This window comes from Miniopterus natalensis, chromosome 13, assembly GCF_054644295.1.
Source record: "Miniopterus natalensis isolate mMinNat1 chromosome 13, mMinNat1.hap1, whole genome shotgun sequence".
Lineage (NCBI taxonomy): Eukaryota > Metazoa > Chordata > Mammalia > Chiroptera > Miniopteridae > Miniopterus > Miniopterus natalensis.
This window is the reverse complement of record NC_142093.1, coordinates 52,219,954-52,241,828: the sequence shown is the minus strand read 5'-3', so window position 1 is coordinate 52,241,828 and position 21,875 is coordinate 52,219,954. Positions and strand designations below refer to the sequence as shown.

Sequence of the window (21,875 nt, the reverse complement as noted above, 5' to 3'; positions counted from 1 at the left end):
TTTGCAGTTGTAGCATCCATGATGGAGAAAATCTGAGTGTCCACCAGGAGTAGCATGAATAAGAAAGTCATGGTAGATATTTTCGGCTGCACAGCCGTGAGCAAACCAAAGCTCCATACGCCACGGTGGCTGGATCTCAGAACCATGATCTGGAGTGATGGGAGTCAGTCGTGGGAATGCAGGCGGTGGGATTCCATCCATGCGAATTTCAAATCTGGAAGAAACAAAGGATATCTTAGTTACTGATAAATGCATGGTGGTAAAAACTATCAAGGAGAGAAAGAAAATGATTAACACAAGTTCAGTTATTAGATTATTATGGGGTGGGGGAGAGCCAGGAGGCGGACACGACCTTGGAGACCCCAGGGTTATTTCCCGGCAGTGTCTCACTACCTGGTCTGGAAGGTGTCTGCCTCACGATTAACTCATTTAATTTTTAAAAACTATATATACATTTCGTGTACATTAAGTGCATGTTCTGTTTAGCATTTTTTTAAAGAAAAGCATAGCCTTTACTTAAGACGGATCAGCCCGGGGCTTGATGAAGTTGAGAATGAGAATCCGTGGGCCTCAGTGCTGGGAGCACTTGCCTTCTTTCAGGCTGAGCAGCACCCCCTTCTGAACAGGCCCAGCCCCACTTCTTTACTGACTAATATTTATGTTGTTGCAGCATTTTAGATTTTGATATTGGTTTATAACTCTTCTAATTGGCCTATAGGAAATGCCAAAAATTAAATTATTAATTAAATTAATATTAATGAGGATGTCTCATTAATAATTACTGAAGAGAATATAAATATTTTAAATCTCAGCCATGTAGATGGAAGGTATAGCTGTGCCATTGTGGGTGATGGAGGGAGGGAAGGCGGGAGAGAATAACTGGGGGAATTTCCTCATTTTACATAGTTTAAGAGAAAAGATACTGTCAGAAGTTGATTAATCAAGAAATGGAAGATTAAATGTATTGAAAGTTATAAATACTGGAGGCAGTAAAAGTAATGATAGAACTAATAAAAATTGTAAGGAGAGGGGAGGTGATAGTATATTAAATACCTTATCTCTCATCCTTCTTATCAGAAATCATTAGGTACCATCTAAAGTTGATACGTCTAGAAATATGTATATACTTAGAGTGATGGCTAAGGGCTCACAGGGCTAAAAACAGAAGCAAGAAAAGGTGTTACCTTTTCTCTATTGTTCATTTTTTTACCATGTACATGGATTGCTTTTATTATAAAGAAAAGTTGTAGTATATCAAACCTTACTCTGCAGCAGAATCCAGCCTAACCCAGGACTATATTTGTTTCCTATAAACATCTCCTTAGTCCCTCTCATAGCAGGGTTGAGAGGGAGACACTCCAACAGTGTGGTTGTGTTAAGCATTTAAGGGGCACAGATTTGGTACTTTTTCTTTTGTGACCTAGTGGAGCCATCAAACTGTTTAGTATTTGAATTGAATATTCATCTCAATGGCGAAGGTACCTACTCCTCTCTCCCCGTGCAGTGTGGGATTCTGTGTTAATGACGGGCCACCCGTCAGAAGACAGACTCTGAGCATGTAAGTGCATCAGGTTCTATGCAAGGCACTTGGGGACACCTGTGGAGCGCAAGTTGAAAGTGCACATATACATCTGTACATACATATGATTTACTTGTGTGTGTGTGTCCTTGCTGCGGCTCATTTTTTCCCCTCTTCCTCTCTGTAATTGTTTATCCGTGTGCAAAATGACCACACTGCATCCAGGCCAGTCTCTCATACCCATTTTCTTAATGATCCACACAGTTTCCCTCCCAAGGAAACCAGTGTGGTGTCCCTCATGAACTCAGTTGACATTGTCAGGATGACCCCCGTCCTCTTTGGTAGCTGCACAGAAACATCTCCTCAGCAGCCACCGAAAAAGTCTCTTATTGAGAGTTTTCTAGCTTCCATGCATAATTTTACCTTCGATCATGATAAAGAAACTATGGCCCGTAATGACGTAGGCATGTAAACATTTCAAGTGAACTTCAGAAACGGCATCACCTAAAACTGCAAGCTGTTGGGGAGAGTGTTTCACTCATCCTGAAGGGCAGAGTAGTTTGGATCCCTTGCTCACCCGGCGCCTACTTTTCCCTAGAATGTTCCCTCGTCAGCACTGAGGTGCTGAGAGCACCCCGTCTCAGGCTGCTCATAAACGGCTCCTTTGGCCCCGAGGTGTCCTTCCTGTTTGCCAGAACCTGCTCTGTGTTCCCTGTTGCCACAACCGAAATGCTGCTTAGAGCAAAGGGAGTCAACACAGCTTTGTCCCTGGGCTGGTCCAGCCCGTGACTCGTGCAGCCCAGGCCCCATGTGCAGTAGGGCCTGTGTCCTTTCCACCTGTGGGCTCTTAGGCAGAATTGTTGGCCAAGGTAAAACATTTATTCAAACATCCAAACAGTGTCTTTATTCGCAGTCCTGGTTTCCTGGTTTCTTGACATAAGTTGTTTGGAAATGTTTACTGTTTCTGGCTGCTGCAAGCCTGGCTGTTTTACACTTTATTGTGATTGTATTTGGTGTGACTACCAGCAGTGAAAAACTGGGGAAAGCAACCAATTTCTCCAAATTGAAGGGGGGGAGGGGAGGTATCGACATGGTGACTTAAATCTCCATTTAGTTTCGTCTTGCATAATGCGGGTGTTATAACTCTATGTAGGACTCTGGCAGGAACTGTAGGCACTCCATGGAAGAATGATTCTGGGAAGGACTAAATTAGCTTGTTTCCATTTCTAAAGCCAGTCGATGAGGCTTTCCGTGTCTCCTGAGTGCACACAGACCTGGCCTGGAAGGCAGGACACAACAGTATGAGCTTTAGAGCTAGTTAAGAATTTCCCGCCTCTACTTTTACTTTAGCATGGTGTCCTGTGCATTGGGGCTCCGTCTCACCGGCGTTTGTTATGGGGGCAGTTAGGTAGATGTTGTGGCTTTCTGATGAAGTGTCCCTCGTGGTGGTTCTGGCCCTGTGAAGACACCCATTAGCACTGAGTTATATCTGTTATATCCAAGATAGACGTGTCACTACGTATTACGGTCCTCTTTTCCTCACAGCTGTTTAATTTCCTAAAGGAAGAAATTATCAAGTTTTCTTTTGAGGTTCACTTTGGACAACATCTTCAGAATGTGATCCTCATGCAATTTAGGGAGACAGCCTTGAGACGAAGTGACAGCTCACAAAAGAGGCTCAGTGCAGTGCAAAGGCCTGGACCCTGAAGAGGACACTGGGGGTTCTGTGAGAGCTGCAGGCCTGACTCACAAGAGCAAAGCAAAACAGGTTGCCCCCAGCAGGCCCACTTCTTACAACCCACAGCCCGGTCTGGGGTTTATTAAACTATTAGCATGGCACAACCATCATAACCTCAGCAGCTCGCACCACAGCCGTGACCCTACTCCTTCCGTCCTAGCCTCAGGAAATAAAAGGGGGCACCTTACAACATGAGGTCACATGGTTCAAACCACCAGTGGTCGAGAATCTAAGAATTACAGTGTATCTTTGCGAGAGGAATTTGCCCTTTAAAACTACAAAAAGTGACCTGGTTCCAGACTCTCTTAATTAAATCCTATTAAATCCCTGATGGCCACTGGCGAAATATTTCTTTATCTAACCTGTCACAGACAGGAAGGATTTCTGGTTTACCTCTTATTCTGCATTAATTGGGGTCCCCAAAACCTGTGCCAGGGCTCTTGATGGGATCTAATTCTTGAGGACCTTGTAACCTAGGGAGCAACCTCAGTAAAATTCTCTCCAAGTTTCTGATGCAGCCGGACCTGGTTTGGCTTCTGTTAACAAAAGGGAGTTCAGAGTGCCTTGCACGCAGAATGCTAATGGGGTCTATTTCCTTAAATTTTCTGTAAAGTGAAGTAGAAGGAAACAGGTCCCATCTGTAAGATGTTCCCCTCCCGGCGAGGTCTCCGCTCCGAGCCGGCCTCTGGCTGTTTACAAACAGCCCCTTAGTACGTCCTCGCAGGTCCGTGGTATTACATAGAAGAAATGATCTTGCAAATCCGGTTCTCAGACATAAAAAGGTGTTCGAAAAGCCTCCTGCTGCACGTTTTGAAAAATTGTTAATAGGAGCATGGAAATATACTTAATCTCTCTTAACTCTTTAAGACTGTAACACTCACATGTTTTTGTTTGCTTCCTTTTTAAGAGAAAGGTGATGCTGAGCCAGAGAGTCCGGACAATGGCACCTCGAATACATCGTAAGTCTCTTTCCTCTTTCTGTTTGTGACGGCGGTTCTTTCATGTGCCTGTGATATGAAACAGTGCCAGTATCGTGTAAATAGTAATAAGAGTAATTAGTAATAAGGAAGGAGGCTGTGGTTCTCCTTCTGGGGATGTCTTTTTAAATGCTCAGAGTGCTCACCCACTTGGAGGTCTTTCTTGTGCTATTTAACACAGAAAGAGTAACATTGAATATGCAAGTGCTCCTCTTTATGAAGTACAAATATACTGAGATTTGAGGGCACCCGTCGGTGGGGGAAGGGAGGGAAGAAACCCCTTAGGGTCTGTTTGGAGACTTGCATCATCACCGTTGTAAGCAGTGTATTGCTGCTCACGCGCTGGGAGAAGCCCTGTCCTCCACGCCTGTGAAGGGCCGGGGTCATTCGCAGAGCCTGCCACCTCACCTCGGAATTAAGTGAAAAACACAAGTATAGATATTTCTGGAATGTCATGAGTTTGTTGAGTTTTTGAATTAACAAAGGCAGTTTTTAAGAGATAAGAAAAGGCACTTATAAAGCACCTGTTCCTCACTCTAAATTCTGCCTTTTTCCTCTCAGTACTCCAGGAATCCAAATAGGTTTTAATGATTAAGTTGATAACAAATTTACATACCAAAGTATAAATGAAATAATTTGAGAGCTAACTAATTTTTTTAGGCATCACGTTTGCGCTTTGAATATCTTTATTATAACTCTGAGGAGCGACATATGGTTTCTTACTCTGTGACAGGTTTGTGAATTTGTCTGTATGTGGATCAGCACTGTTATTACTAAGCATTTAAAATGCTACTCATTAGAAATCACAGTTTGTGCTATAATATTAGTGAGTGTCTTAGTTTTTCTAAGATCCGTTTCTCAGTCTAGAAAAATCCTTCCACTTGCATAGCCTGGCTCTATATCTCATAAAGGGTATGGATCATATGTTGGTCTTCCTTAAGATGTTACCCTAAAAGCTCTAAACAATTCCATTGTCATGATTTTGGATCATATAATACATGTGATTAGTTTTAAATGGTTGAAACATCACTAACTTTTAAATGTTTATGCTGCAAAATACAATGGGAAAAGGGTTGTAATGCCATCTGGAGGCGTTCTGGAGAACTGGAAAGGATAGAATCACTTAAAATTTTGGTTCTTTTGAATAACATTTGAGACTGGATAAGAATTTATACAACTAGAATGAGTGTAAGCTATTGGGGAATAAGTTTTATTTGTTTATAAATAATTTTATAGAAGTGCTAATTGTAGAAACAACAATTTTTAAAATTTCATTAACAAAATCATTTTAAAAACAGACAAAGGTACATACAACATATATTGAAAAACTGCTAACATCCTACATTTCATTTTACAAATTTTAAAATCTCATTCAGTAGACACCAGTTTTTTTAACGCAGCTTGATGTACCATGAAAGTTCTTCCCCTATGCATTTCTAAAAAAAAACAAAACTATTCTCTATGGGAATCGGTTTCCACACCTCAGTACCTTATGAAAGAATGTTGTCTGGGGATTTTTTGAACCCCCTAGAAATTTGAGAACAGTGAACGCGTGGAGCATCACCCCACATCCCTCTCTCTCTAATCAAAGCAGTTCCTTAACAATCAGCCCCCCGCCTCTTGAACTAGAAATAGCAGAACCTAAAGCTGAGGGTGCGAGGATCTCTCTTAAAAGTAGAGGGCTCTGAACGTGAGGCTCTCAAACAGCTCTCTAACAGGAGTTCTTAGTAATTAGGCAAGAGGAACAGCATGTAGTGGACAAACAGCAAGGACTTGGGGTGCTTCGGGTTTGTAAGCATTTTACCTTCTCTGTGCAGCACCTTGTCTGAGCTTTATTTAGATGAACAGGGACCATATCCTTACTTTGTATAGGAGGACTCTAAGGATCATAAAAGCCATTCAACTTAAGTTAAAAAAAATAGGTTACAAGTGTTTGGATTATTGTGGCTTTTGCCCATTTACCATACTGAGGAGTCGGTGGATCTTAGGAGACAAAGCCATGGGTCAGAAGCAAGTAGAAAAACTGGGGTCAGGTTATTTGTTAGGTGGTAAGTGTATTAGTTTGCTAGGGCTGCTGTAACAAGTACCACAGGCTGGCTGCCTTAAGCAACAAAAATGTATAGTCTCCTGGTCCCAGAGGCTAGACATCCAAGATTGGTCGGTAGGGTTGGTTTCCTCTATGAAAAAAAGACCTACTCCAGGCCTGATGACTTGGTTTGTAGCTGGACTTCTCCCTCCCTGTGTCTCCTCATATTATCTTCCCTCTAAGCATGTCCCTATGTCCAAATTTCCCCTTTTTATAACAATACCACTTATGTTGGATTAGGGCCCACCCTAAAGGCCTGGTTTAATATGATTACCCCTGTAAAGACCCTGACACCAAATAGTCACATTCTGAGAGGTGAGGACTTCAGCATATGAGTGGGGGGTTGTGGAGCTTCAACTCATAACATTAAGGGTCAGAGCAATCAGAATGCTTCCGAAGCCAGGTTGGCAGAAGCACATGTACAAATGCCAGGAGATGAAACAAGGGGAAGGAAACTCAGTAAAGCAGATCAGAAAGGAAGAGCTCCACAGGAGCTGGAGGGATAGAGCAGAGCAAAGGAAACTGTAGATGGCACACACACAGGCACCAGGAAAGAGCGTTTCCACGGCCAGGGCCTGGTGGGACAGACCAGCTTCCCTAACGCCTGTGCACCCCTCTGTGTAACTCCGTGACCCTGGGAGCCACTTAAAGCCACCATATGCGTTTAAATTGAAGTATAAAGTTGGGAGTCTCCAGACAGTTAATTTCCTGAAAATGAATCTTTCCTCAGTGGAGATTTCTTAAGCAGAAGATTAATCATGGTAAGTTTTAGATGATCATTGCCTGATACGACAAAGCAGTCTAAGTAACACCTGAAGATCCCTTCAGGAGGTATCATTCAATGATACTAGGAATATTCATAAAGATGAAAGGTGTGCTTATTTTTAACACAAAAGAAAGACACCATAAATCACAACTTCTGTCAAGGACCAGTTCTGTTTATGACAGGAGACCTTATATTGGATTAACTCGCCTGCAGATAACTATTACAAACTCTGGATAAAATATTTTTTAAACTAGTAGAAGGCAGAAAATGTTGGGAATTTGGTCCGTGAAAGAAGAAAATTGGATTGGGTGAGATGTACGTTTATATAGCTTCGCCCCTAAGGGTGCTCCCCAGTCCACATAGAGCAACAACTCAAGGGGAAAGCCACAGTTTTATTGGCGTGACATGACAGAGGATGGAGTTCAGGGAGGGTCCTTCTGCATTTGTAGGTGACCCTCAATTGAACAAAGTAACTGTAATTTTAAAGAATAAATAAAAATTTGAAATCACCTTCATAAAGAAGTGGGATTAAATGCAAAGTATTCAACTCCTAGGAGGAAAAATAAACAAAATGAGGCAGAAAGAAAATGGTTCATCCATGAACCAATGAAAATGGTTCATTGTACAGTGAAAGACTTGGAAATTATTATAAGCTCAGATTGAGTCAGAGTGACCCATGAAAGGTTTTTTCTCCAAAGTTGATACAGTAGTTGGAATTAATCCATAGAAAGTGCCCATTGCTGAATATATGCACCCCTATGTTCATGTCAGCGTTATTTACAATAGCTAAGATCTGGAAACAGCCCATCAGTAGATGAGTAGATAAAAAAGCTGTGGGACATTTACAACATGGAATACTACTTGGCCATAAAAAAGAAGGAAATATTACCTTTTTTGACAGCATGGTTCGACCTAGAGTTTATTAGGCTAAGCAAAATAAGCCACACAGAGAAAGACAAATATCACATGATCTCACGTGTATGTGGAATCTAATGAACAAAAACTGAACAAAACAGACCCAGAGGCATGGATGCATGGAACAGACTGACAGACCTCAGAGAGGAGGGGCTTTGGGGGACTGGAAGAGATTAACCAAAGGGCATATATGTATATATGCATAGCCCATGGACACAGACAATAGTGTGGTAAAGGCCTGGGGTGGGGTGGGGGCTGGGTGGAGGGGCAGAAAATAGGGGACATCTGTGATATTGTCAACAATACATTTTTTTAAAAATTTAAAGAAGAAATTGCCCATTACCTAGTAGGTACTCAATAAATAGTTATTATTGCTATCATAACCAGATTCATGATTTATAAAAAATAGAAAACAACCCTGCCTTGATAGTTGGTAGTGATCAGAGCTTATTAGAACTTTAATCTCTTCTTTTAAAAAAAAGTGGAAAACTTAAAAAGGGTTAAGGGTGGTAAAAACAAAATTTGATATAGGTCCTCTAGTGGCCTATGAAGAAGAAAGGCTGAGTGGTTAGTCTAGTCCAAAGATATCAACCAAAATGAGCGCTTCTCCAAGCCTCTGACGATGGGACCAAAGACCAGGAACTTGTGGGGTTACCTCCCAGGGAAGGAGACATGGCCTGGAGGCAGCACAGGACCCCACCTCCACCACTGTCTGTGTTCTGGGAAGACGGGAATGGCTGAGTGGTGAGCAGAGTGGTCCAGATGATGCCCAGAGCCCTTTCCTGGTGCAACTCTGTGGGTTGTTCATAAAAATGAAACGTGAGATATTTCACATCAGTGTAAAGTATGTGCTTCACCAGCTGAGGCTGCTCTAACAAACTACCACAACCCAGGCAGCTTGCAAACAATAAAAGCTGGTCTCTCAGGACTCTGGAGGCTGGGAAGCCTAGGATCGGGCACCGGCAGATCCGGTGTCCCCGTGATGGCCCCTTCCTGGGGTGCAGTTGGCCCTCTTCTCATTGTGTCATCACAGGGCAGAGAGCAGGGAAGGCAGAAGCCAGCTCCTCCCGCCCCTTAGAAGAGCCTTAATCGCCCCCTGAGGGCTCCACCCTAACTATCTAATCACCTCCCAAAGGGCCACCTCCTAGTACCATTACGGTGGGTTAGAGGTTGTTTGTTTGTTTTTGGGTTTTTTTGTTTTGTTTTTTTAAATATATCTTTATTGATTTCAGAGAGAGGAAAGGAGAGGGGGAGAGAGAGAGAGAGAGAGAAACATCAATGATGAGAGAGGCCATTGATTGAGCCCACAACCCGGGCATGTGCCCTGACCGGGAATCAAACCCCAATTGCCTGGATCCCAGGTCGACGCTCAACCGCTGAGCCACGCCCGGCCGGGCGGGCTTAGAGTTTTAGCATATGAATTTTGGAGGGAGATAACAGTATTCATTAAAAATATCTTATATCAATTATAGAGCTGTCTTAGAAAATGTGAAAGAAGGAGGTTAGCCCTGGCAGGTGTTGCTCAGTGGTTAGAGCGTCAACCCGTGCACCGAAGAGTCGTGGGTTCGATTCCCAATCAAGGGCACACACCTGGGTTGCAGGTTCGATTCCTGGCCCCGGTCAGGGTGCATGTCAGAGGCAACCAATCAGCGTGTCTCTCTCCCATGGATGTTTCTCCACCCCTCCCCACCACCACCTCCCTCCTTTCTACTCTCTCTAAAAATCAATGGAAAAAATATCCTAGAGCGAGGATTAACAAAAAAATAATAATGAGGAAAAATATACAGAGGAACAATTATGTGCTAAACGTATAAAGAAATCTGTTATTTATGCATGTGCATTTAATAATAAGGTTACGCAAACTGATCTGGAAGTTGAGAGATCTAAGGCGATTTGAGAACTGTTACCCAAAGACGTTATTTTTTTCCGAGAAACTTGAAACCTTCCTGGTATTTATTTTGGCCATAGTGATCCACGTTTAAATGATGAACTGTGGCTGTTCTTTTAGTTTATGAGGTCTCTGTCCCCAGGGGCTTCGTTTCCATATCTGTTTAAGTGATTTGCCAGGATCCTGTCTTCTGTGAAAGTGAGAAACCGAGTGTACAGCCTTTGCCTAGAAAAATGCACCAGATCCTGTTTCCAACTCTTAGACACCAAGAATTAAAAATAACATAGGAAGGGCCTTTAGGGCTCCCTGAACCCCTTCACTGTGATGGATGAACAGAGTCGACCGAAGGCCTTGGAGAGAGGTAAGACTTACCTGACAGGCAGGAAGGACGCCTGGACCCAGCACTCGGGCGCCACGGGTCCAGGTGGGCTGGGCAGGACTCGGGGGCGAAGAGGCCTGAGGAGGATTTGTCAGCCTCGCCCGAGAGGGGATTTAGACTCCGCTTCAATACTGCCTCACTCTCAGAATAAAACACTAAGCGAGCCCAAGCATGCAGGTAGAAAGTTTGCCATCATAGAACAAGACTGCATACCCTACCCCCCACGATGTTACACCAGACCGGAAGGCCCATGGTCCCAGGGGTCATAAAGAAGTCAGCAGCAAAACGAGGGAGTCTGCGCCCCCGGCCCCCCGTAGGTTCCCCAGAGACTCCTGCTTTCTCTTTCCTCTGCCCCTCTGGCTCCATCACACCAGGTGGCACCTCTCCTCAGATGTTGTCTAGATCAGCGTTTCTCAAATTTTTGTTTTGTAATTTAATGTTTTTCCAATTTTGATTGTGATAAATACACATAACATAACATTTACCATCTTAACCCTTTTAAGTATGCAATGCCCCCCCTTCCTGGGGAATACATTCCAAGCCCTGCAGTGGATGCTTGAGACTGCAGACAGCACCAGCCCCTATAGATACTGTGTTTTTCTTATGCATACATACCTTTTCACTTATAGGAAGCAGTTTACGGCTTCTCTTTGGCATATCCGAATTGCCAGTGTCACTGCTCTTGCACGTTGGGGCCACTATTTAGTAAAATAGGTGTGACTGGAACACAAGCACTGCGATACCACGACAGTCCATCTTATAACTGGACGGCTACTAAGTGACTAAGGGGTGGGGAGCCATATACATTGTAGGGACTCTGGACAAAGGGGCGATTCATGTCCCGGGCAGGACAGAGCAGGACGGTGCAAGATTTCATCCTATTACTCAGAACGGCACACAATTTGAAAGTTATGAATTGTTTATTTCTGGAATATTCTATTTAATATATTTGGACCGTGGCTGACCACGGGTAACTGAAACTGCAGAAAGCAAAACCATGGGTAAGGGGGACGGCTGGACAGTTCAGTAGCATAAGTACATTCACACTGATGTGCTGCCATCACCGCCATTCCTAGAACTCTTTCCTCTTCCCAAACTGCAACCATGAGTACGCCAGATTAGTAAACTGCCATGGCAAATAACTCCGTTTCCCCTCTCCCCGGCCTCCGGCACCCCCCGTTCTACTGTCCGTTTCTCTGAATTTGACTGCTCTGGGTACCTCGAAGTGGAATCACACAGTATTTGCACTTTTGTGACTGGATCATTTCACTTAGCAAAATGTCTCCAAGATCCATCCATGTTGTAGCCTGTGTCAGAATGTCCTTCGTTTTTAGAAAAGGAATTCCCTTTGTTAAGGCTGAATAATCCCTTGTGTGTGTGTACATTTTTTTAATGTCACCTCTCCGTGGACACTTGGGTTTGGTTCGGCCTTTGGCTGTTACGAATAACGCTGCCTACGAACCTGAGTGTTCAAATATCTCTCTGAGTCCCTGCTTTCGGTTATTTTAGGTAGATACTCATCTCAGACTGAACATAACCTGCATGGTCAAAAACACATTGTACATCACACCCTGCGAGAGCGGATGCGCAGAAGCATGTGTCACAAACGTTACCTGCCATGACCCGGACGTTTTCTGTTCTTATATAACATGTTTAAACGCAGGTCAGACCACACAAATTCACTTTTATAAGCCTGTGTTCACAGAATATAATAGTTACTGACCAACTAACAAGACTGTGCCCAAGGAGGGGAGGAGCTGAAGGCAGAGGCAATATTGAGCCCTGCCCTGTTCCAGCCCTTCAGTCCTCCCTGTAGCCCGCTTCTTCTTTCCCCATTTTACAGATGAGGAAACCAAGGCTGAAAGGGTATAAGAATTTTGTCCAAAGACCTATATCCAGTGAATCTGTTTTCACTGAGATCTGCCCACTGCCAGGACATGACTAGTTTACGTGGCACCCTGCAGCCCTCCCCTCAGAACCCCCACGCACTGACGATTCAGACAAGTTCAGGACCCATTCAGAGGCTCAGGAAGCAGGTATTTGGGGCATATATCATACGAGAAGGTAAAATTGTTCAGTGACCCCCCATTAGGCCGCCTAAGCAGCTGCTCCCTTCCCTTCGTGGTTAAGGGGAGTCTCCACAGGTGAGCTGGCACCTTTGCAGTGACCCCCTCCAGTCCACAGAGACATTAGTGAATGCACCGAGCTACTCTATCCGCCGTGGCTCTGGCAGACGGCAGCGTTTTTCTGGAGAGTCGCTGGGGCCGTGGGAAAGTTTGGTAAATCAACAGATATTACCATATTTATTGATCGCAGTGGGTAATCAATAAATATGGCCCGATATTAACAGACTGAGCACACACACTTCTTCAGATGTTTGCTTTCATGTAGCCGCTCCATGACCTTGGTGGAAGCCTTGCCTAGCATTTAGAAGAGACTCCCTTTTCAGCAGAATCATGAGCATGAACACATGCGTGAGTGCAGGGGAACACGGGATGGTGGGAGCACGCTGGTGCATTTTATGTATTTTTTCAGAAATACCATTAGCTAGATTTGTTTTCTCATCTACAGATTTTAATAAAGGTGTCAACCTCCAAAATGCAGAGTTTATATATGTGCAGACTGAGGTCTGTCCCCTCCCCGCACTGCCCCCAAAGTGACAGATTCCCTGTGCGCCCCCGTGCCCACCCCTCCCCAGGCGGCCTGGTCCCGAGGTGGTATTTCCATGTGCTCACTGCCTGTTCTGTGCCAGGCGCTCTGGTGAACACGGGGTCTTATTTAATTCTCACGACAACCCAGTGAGGCGTATTATGTCTCGTGTTGCAGAAGAGAAAGTCGGGATCTCAGGGACATGTTGGCGTGGGGAGGCTTCAGGGGCAGGGGGGACGCCTGCTGCAGGCGGAGGAAGGTGGGGGCTCCGCGCAGGCCGCGGGGAGAGCGGGCCGGGCCTGGGGCTCACCAGCCCGTCGCTGTCGCTGCAGAGACGAAGGGCCGCGCCTCAGCCCAGCTGCCTGCCGCCTCCCAGGGCCTTCTGCCGGGCGACTTGTTTCGGTGAAGCAGGGGTCACATGATCCCACCCAAGCATGCCAAGTATTTAAGCCTCTGCCCGAGGTCTGCCACACAGGATGCCACCTCCACTTTCAGCTTCTTAAATGACTGCACTGTACGAAGAGACGGGGCATGGAGGGGTAGCGGGCAGCCGACCAAACCTCCGCACATGCACGCACACACATTTCTGCGTTCAAAGGCATTCCTGTTTAAACATGCGGGCTCCGTGGGGTTGAAGGCATTTCTCTAGAATAGTGCCAGTGTCGATACATATGATTAAGAGGTAACAAATACCGAGTACCAGCTGTGTGCCAGGCTGTGTACTAAATGTGTTGTAAACAGGATAACTATAAGAGGAGGTGACAGCTATACAGGGACCACAGGTATAAGCTAAAATCCCTGTAGGATGAATCAAGTCTCTGAATCTGCAGAGCAATTTGAAAAAGTGGATAGCATCTGAATCCCCCTTTCTATAGATAAAGAGACCGAGGCTCCCAGGTGGTGTGGCCAAGCCAGGACACCGCCCAGAGGTGTCTGACCTGAAAGCACTTTCTCTGGCCCTGCCTGGAACTCGAGACACCTGAGCTGTGTCATGTGGGAGCCAAGGCTGGTTCAGAACACAAACAAGTGAGGTTCAGAGCGGCCCGATGGCAGCACACCCAGTGACGGGACAGTTTCATCTGAAAGCCTGTGTAACGCTAACGCTAGAGGACTGAATTTATCAGTTGGCTTTTAGGAAGGGGGGGTGATGTTCCTGGATTGCCTTTGGAGTTGGGGCGAGCAGAGAGGATAGTCAGCAGGTGAGACAGAAAAAACACCCAGTGCTGGGCAGAGCTCTCAGCCACAAAGCTTCCCTTCTTAAAACAGCGCCATGCCCCAGAAGTTGTAGACTCTGAAAAGAAAAAGATTTTTTAATGGATAAATACATAAAATGCTGTTATTCACAATCTTGAAAAAAGTATGTATTTTTCATTTGAGCACAAGAGAAAAATCTTTTTCTCACGAGTCGATTGTAAAAATGGAGACAGTCTCTGATTTTGTGTTTTACTTTCCTATTGACAGTCTGGACTAGGTCATATGACCCTCACCCCCTCACCCCCAAATTTACTGAGCATTTACATGTGCTGGGCACTGTTGTAAGCATTTTACTTATATCATTCTCACAGCTCTCTGGGATGGTTATCCCCTTTTTCAGATAAGGGAAATGATGATGCACAGAGAAGGTAACAACTAACTTGCGCAGTCACACAGCTCATGTGTGACAGAGCTGGGAATTGAGCGCAGCTTGACTCCTGAGCCCATGCTTTTAACCACAGTCCTATAAAACAGCCTCCATTTCAGCTATTAGACTTCAAAATCTTTCCAAAATACTGAATATTAGCATGTCTCTGAGTAAGAGAACAGCATTTCCGAATTATGTGTCACCCTTGAGTATAGACCGTGGAAAATACACTTGAATTCATAATTAATGTAATTAACATTTTTCTTATCTTTTAGTGTCTGGAGTTTATCAGTATTTTAATCTTTCAGAATGGGCAAGAGGTCATCATTTCATTACATTTGAATTCTATTTTTTAATAATTACTGTTATTAATCATGCTAAATCACCTCCGAGTGAGAACTGTGGAGAGAAAACTCTTCCAGTGCCTTTGAAAATACTAAATTTGATCAAATTTTGAAGAAAAGTGATCAATTAAAATGAGTATTTGTATGGTTTTGTTGCTGACCTAAGATCCCATGTTGCTGGGGGAACCGATTTTGCAGGTTCTGGACTCAGGTGATGCTTGGTGAAACCTGAAGCCCCTGGTAGACTTCTTCAGTATTGGGATGGGCTGTGCTCTGTGGAGCTCTTAGTAAAACCTGCTGGGTCAAAAATAAACTAAAGAAATGCCCTGGGGAAGGTTGTACCTAGACAAAAAGCATTCTCCAGGATGGGAGTGGAAATCTCTCTTCTTCCAGGAGTTGTAAATGGAGGTCTGTTGCTTTCTACCCCTTCTGTTTACCTTTCAAACCAGGTTTGCCAGATAAAATACACGACACCCGGTTAAATTTGAATTTCAGATTAAGAAGGAATACCTTTTTAGTGTAATTCTGTCCACACAATATTTGGGAATAATTATTTAGTAGAAGTATGTCTTATCCAATATTTGGGAAATACTCATACTAAAAAAGATTATTTGTTTCATACTTGAAGTTCAAATTTAACTGGGCATTCTGTATTTTTTATTTGCTAATTCTAGCAACCTTACTGAACACCATACATAAAGCGCAGGTCCGACTAACTTAAATCCACAGTTTACTGAAAAAATAGAAGATAGGCAGGGTGAAGAAGCGGAGAAAGGAGAAGGGAAAAGAGATAAAGCGAGCCGAGGAGAGGGGGAGGAACGAGGCCTGGCCAGCTGCCAAGGAAAACAGCTAACATTTTGCAAGAAAAGAAATCCTAAAACTGAGGTCATGGGATGGAAAAAGTTTGTTTCACAGACTCCAGCCTGAACATTAGCCAAAAAAGAAAGGCATCCTATTAACATCTGAATAGCAAAGCTCATCCAGGAATGGAAAGATTTGGAATTTAAAAATTCTTAGCTCCCAGCCTTGTTAGAATACCACAATTCTTTATTAATTGCAAGGAGGATTTTGGTTTTTCAATGAGATGCTTCAGTAATTCGATCCCAAAGAAGTTAACTAGCTTCAGTTTATGTTACTAAGACGCCTTTGAAACTTCCTGGATAACCTTTTGTCTGTTTGCTTTGCACCGAAATGCAAAAAACTATCATATACCTGCTTTGGAGAAAAAAATGACCTCTTTAAAAATCACACAGTTCTGCCGTGAAAGGTGAAGATGGCATGTTTTTTTTTAAGTTAGAAAATATTAGCTGACAGCTTCAAGACAGATTTTTGTTTTCTTTAATCTCAAACCAGACAAATTACAATAAGCAAGAAACCTCTTGCCTTAACCTGGACATGTCACAGATGTGACACTTCTGTAGGAGACGGTTTTTTAACTGTGGATGGGAGAAAATAACCTTTGGAAATTTTAGGATGTTATTACAAGCAAGTTTGCTAGTTTTTGACTTGCTGAGCCACCACTGGAGCCAGCCTTCATCAGGGTAAGAGTATTTCCATATTACTGTTGTATCTTTCATATTTCAGTTGTCGGATCTTTACATTTGGGGGAATGTGGCCTTGGAACTTGTACTGTCTGTTGAGTATGCAAATGGCATGTCCTATAAAAGGGGAGAGGAACTGACAGTTTCCCTCTGGGATGATCGTTGGAGCTGCTGGAGCAGGAATTGGATGGTACCATCATTTGGGATAAAAGAAAATTTTGTATTTTTTTGAGAGGCATTTAAAGGGCTGGGCTTACATCTCACCTGAGTGCCACACAATTAGGTGCTGGGCTCTCAGTTCTGTAGTTGTATTGTTGTTGCTGCTTTAAAAAAAAAATTGGCCTAACAGTGCAAGGACTTTTCTGATCAAATGAATTATGAATCTGCCTGAAAATATTTTTTTCATATTTGTGAAATATGAACCAGCATTGCATTTTCTTTTCTCTTTCCTCCATCCTGCATCTTGTTGTTTTTTATAAAGTACATTGGAGGTTAGTTCAGAGAACGAACAATGTAATTTTTCCTTAAAGAGGCTCCAAAAAATTCTAAAGCCAGTCTCTCTCCAAAGAGCCAGAGGTGGCATGGTGCAGGCCTGGCCGCCTGTGACCTGCCCTGAGAAGCCGCGGGGAGCCGAGTCAGTTAACCTGTGACAGGCAGGTTAGAAGCAGGTGCCCTTCTGATAGGCGAACTCTCCATAGGAAATTGTCAGGTGACATTAAGTAACAGAGAACCAGTCAGTTTGGTGAATTGAAGTATCCCTTCCAACTAGTTTATTTTTTAAATCCAAACTCCTCACCATGGTTCTTAGCCGGGGTGCACATGGGATCACCTGGGGAGCTTTGTAAAATATTAATACCTGTGCTCTGCAGAGTCTGTCAGTCAGGGCTGCCCCCGAGATTCTGACGTATGTCCTTGGTTGAAAACCATACTCAGGAAGTCCCAACACCAGCCAACCATCAGTCACTGAAGAGGCTCTAAAATGCAGCATCCTCCTCTACAGAGATCCTGATTCAGTGGGGCTGGGTTTGGGCCTAGGAATCTGTATTTTTGGAAAGTTTCCCAACTCATTTTGATGATTAGTCAGAATTGGAAACCACCTTTGCCCTGAGTCACATTCATGTCAGCAGAAGTGGGGTGGGAGGTTACCTAATGGAAAAGTAACCTGGTCAGGTGTGCAGGGCCTGTGGCGCAGCACCCCGCATCCTCACACTGTCCCCTAGGTCCTCTGCTTGCTGCTCTGCCACCCCAGAGGAAGACGCGCCTGGTTCTCCCCTCCGGTGCCCCGACCTCTCTTCCCACCCGCCTTCCTCGGGCCCATCGCGTTCTGTTCTTAGGTGCTCTTCCTACCTGGGCCTGTAACGTGCTCCTGTTTCCCCAAACTAAACAAATCAGCCACATCCATCCACCTTTGTAGCCGCTGAGCTCTGTCTGTACGTCAGTCCTTTAACCTCTCAGAGGCCCTCCTTCCTGGCCACCTGTCTACTGCAGCTGGTTTCTGGCGTCTGTGCTTGGAGGCCACCATGACCTATTTGTCACTGGGCCAACCTTGCCGATGTCTTTGCCACCTGTGACCTGTTGATCATGCCTTGTTTGACCTATTGGTTCCTTGCCTGTCTCCCTACTGCACTTTCTTGGTTTTATTATCGAGCTTCGGTGTTTGGTGGCTTTCTTTCCCCACATTCTTCTCATGGTGGTCTCATCCATTCCCATATGTCTGGCCGGATGCCTCCCAGATGGAGGTCCCGAGCTCATGATTTCCTTGAGCTCCTATTGAGTCTTTCCAGCCGCCCACCCAGAGCTCAAGCCCTGCATGCTCAGAATCTCACAACATCCTTCTCCATCGACCCCCACCCATCTCTTTCTCTTATGTCACCTACGTTTGCTGCGATGCTACCCAGACTGAAAACTATGGGTTATCTTCCCTTCCTTGGCCTCCAAACTCAGTCGCTTGCTAGGTCCTACCAAGTCCTGCGTCCACAGCTTCTCTGATTCTGTTTCTTACGGCTCGCGCGGCCACACCTCCCTTTCGGCCTCCCCTGCTTCAGCCCCTGCGTCACTCCGAAGGCGCCTCATCTCCCTGCCACCAGTTTCTTCATTCCCCCCAGTGATGCCGCCACATTAATTCTTTCAAAGTACGGTTCTGTTTGTGCCGCTTCTCTGCTCTGAAATGTTTGATAACCTTGTGCTACCAAAAATTAAGTTCAAATTCCAAGCCTGGACTCAAGAATCTCTTGTGATCTGCCCCATTTATTTTTCTAGCTTCATGTCCCTCTCTGCCTGCCCCCAGCCCCCACATACCCAAAGCACCCTCCAAGCTGGTAAGCTTGCTATTCCTCTATCATGCCCTGGGATTTTCTTCTTTATACCACTTGTTTATACCATTCTCTCTGCTCAGAGTGCTTTCTCCTATGAATCTCTCTTGATTCTCATATGAGAACCTCCCGTACATCTCTTATGGGAATGGTACTCAGGTTTCAGGGTCTATCTCAGTGTCTATATCTACCATTACACCAAATATATTGGGTGCCTGATTTTGCCCCTAATATATTTACTCATAATATAATGAATATATTAGTAGTAAATATATGGCAGGCATATAAAATCACTACAAAATGGAAATTCACCTTAGTTATTTCGTGAACATTTTGAAATGTGGGTTAGCCAGGTATTAGCACACTGACCTAGGAACACAATGCATCCCATGATCCAGAACTATGTACTCTAATCCACTAAGTAGATGATCCAGGGGCTAGGAAAGTAAGTAAAGGGCAAGAAACATAATTAGTTGCCTGTTGGTTTTAATTTCCGGAATTCACAGATAGTATAGGAACCAAATCCTGAAAGTGGAGCGGCTCGCCATGGTGGAATCCGTACCTCCCAATACCCAGTGCTTCATCTTACCCAGTTATAGCTACAGATACAATGCTATATATTGATGCTGACCTTCTGCCTAGGGTTTTTGTCTCTTCCATCTGAAGTCCGAGACACGGTCGATGGTTCTGGTCTTACGTTTCTTTAAGGTACACCCATGGCCATAATAGAGAGTGTGTTACATGTGATACCTGCAGGCCTAGTGCCTGGATCAGTGGGGTGTTACTAGATGCAGGAACGGCTCTGAGACCTCCAGGTCATACCAGAAATTCAGGGACCACAGGGCTTGCATATTTCAGACTGAAATTTCCAGAACTCTATTCTTACCCCAGGTGAGCTGTTGAAAGTAGTTTTCTCAGTGGAGAGGGTAAAGGGACTTAGATGGAGGTAAAGTTTCTGCACTTCACTCAAAGTGGGTACCAGTTACCTGGGTTATAGCAATACTTAGAGCAACGCCTAAGGAAACTGTACAAAGCAGTGCACTCCAAAACATAAGTAAATCAAAGTGAAACTCTAAAAAATGTTTAACTCACATGAAGGCAAGAAAAATGGGAAACAAAAGGTGAAAAAAACGAATAATATGGCAGACTTAAACCATATCAATAATTATAGTCAACATAAATGGCCTAAGTACACCAATAAAAAGACAGAGGTTGGTAGAGTGAATTTTTTTTAATTTAATTTTTTAATTTTTATTTTATTTCATTTCATTTTTTTATCACTATTTTCCCCCTATACTCTCTTCTTCCTCTACTGCACCTCCCTCCCCACCACAGTCACCACAAAAAAAAATTTTTTTTAATTGTCTATAAGAAACTCACTTTTAAACATAATGATGTAAGTTGATTAGAAGTAAAAACACTGAAAAGGTACACCGTGCAAAAATTAATTTAAAAATCAGGAGTTACTATATTAACATAAAAAGTAGATTTCACCCCTAGCCAGTTTGGCTCAGTGGTTAGAGCGTGGGCCTGCAGACTGAAGGGTCCCAGGTTCAGCTCCAGCCAAGGGCACATACCTCGACTACAGGCGCGACCCCCAGCCCCAGCTGGGGCGTGTGCTGGAGGCATCCAGTCGATGTGTCTTTCACGTTGATATTTCTCTCTTTCCCGCTCCCTCTCTCTCTCCCCTTTCCACTCTCTCTGAAAAGCAATAGAAAAAATGTCCTCGAGTGAGGATTTAAAAAAAAGTAGATTTCAGAGCAAGAAAATACTAGAGACAAAGAGAGAAATTACATAATGATAAAAGGATCAATCCACCAGGAAAAGATACCAATCTGAAGTGGGTATGTAGAAAAAACAGCACTTCAAAGTACATAGAGTCAAAACTGGTGGAGATGAAAAGATAAATAGACAAAATCAAGACTCTAGTTAGGGACATCAAAACCCACCCTCAGCAATCAGTAGACCACTAGACAGGAAATCAAGGCTACGGAGGGAACTGAGCAATACTATGAAACAACAGGATCTAACTGACATTAATAGATCACTTTGCCCAACAACAGTAGAATCCACATTCTTTTCAAGCACCCATGGAACATTCATCAAGATAAGCCTTATTCTGGGTCATAAAACAAACCTTAACAAATTTTAAAAATTGAAATCATATACAGTATATTATCCTCTGACCATAACAGAATCAAACTAAAAATCAATCATAGGAAGAAAACAGGAAAATCTCCAAACACTTAAAAATAAAACAACACACTTCTAAATAACCCATAGGTCAAGGAGGAGATTACCAAGGAAATGTTTAATATACATAGAAATGAATGAAAATGAAAATACAACATATCAAAATGTGTGGGATAAAGCAGCACGGAGATGGAAATTTACAGCATGGAATGCTTACATTAAAGGGGAAAGAAATCTCCAATCAGTTATTTAAGTCCTGCCTCAAGGAACCAGAAAAAGAAAAGCTAATAAACCCAAGCAAGCAGGAAAAAAAAGGGGGGGGAAATAATAAAGATAGAAGTAGAAATCAATGAAATTGAAAACAATAGAGAAAATTAATCAACAGCTTGTTTTTGAAGAAATTAATAAAATTCCAGCAAAATTGAAGATAATCAGAGAGAAAACCCAAATAACCAATATCAGGAATGAAACGGAATATTGCTGCAGACCCTGCAGATGTCAAAAGGATAATATAATCCTATAAACAATTCTACACACCTAAATTTGACAGCTTGTATGAAATGGACCAGTTCCTTGAAAACCACAATTAGCAAAACTCATCCAAGTTGAAATAGTTAACCTGAATAGCCCTATAACTATTTAAAACATTTACTTTGTAATTTCAAAGCTCCCCACAAAAATGAAATCTTTAGGCACATGTGGTTTCACTGGAGAATTTCATCTTTTTTTTTTTAATGAACAATTTCACTTTTTTAATCCTCACCTAAGGATATGTTTTTTAATTTTGATTTTTAGAGAGAGAGACAAATATTGATGTGAGAGAGAAACATTGATCGGTTGCCTCCCGTAGTGTCCCAACCGGGGATCGAACCTACAACCTAGGTATGTGCCCTGACTGGGAATCAAACCTGCAACCTTTTGGTGTATGGGACAATGCTTCAGCCAAC

General features: G+C 43.5%; 1 protein-coding gene across 1 annotated transcript in view; it reads left to right on the top strand.

Annotated features, from left to right (window-relative positions):
- AFF3 (ALF transcription elongation factor 3) overlaps positions 1-21,875 on the top strand; it is a 478,488-nt gene that overhangs the window by 332,384 nt on the left and 124,229 nt on the right. The window contains exon 8 of the mRNA XM_087823693.1: positions 4,165-4,216. Coding sequence (XP_087679819.1) covers positions 4,165-4,216 — 52 coding nt within the window. The remainder of the gene's footprint in view (positions 1-4,164; positions 4,217-21,875) is intronic.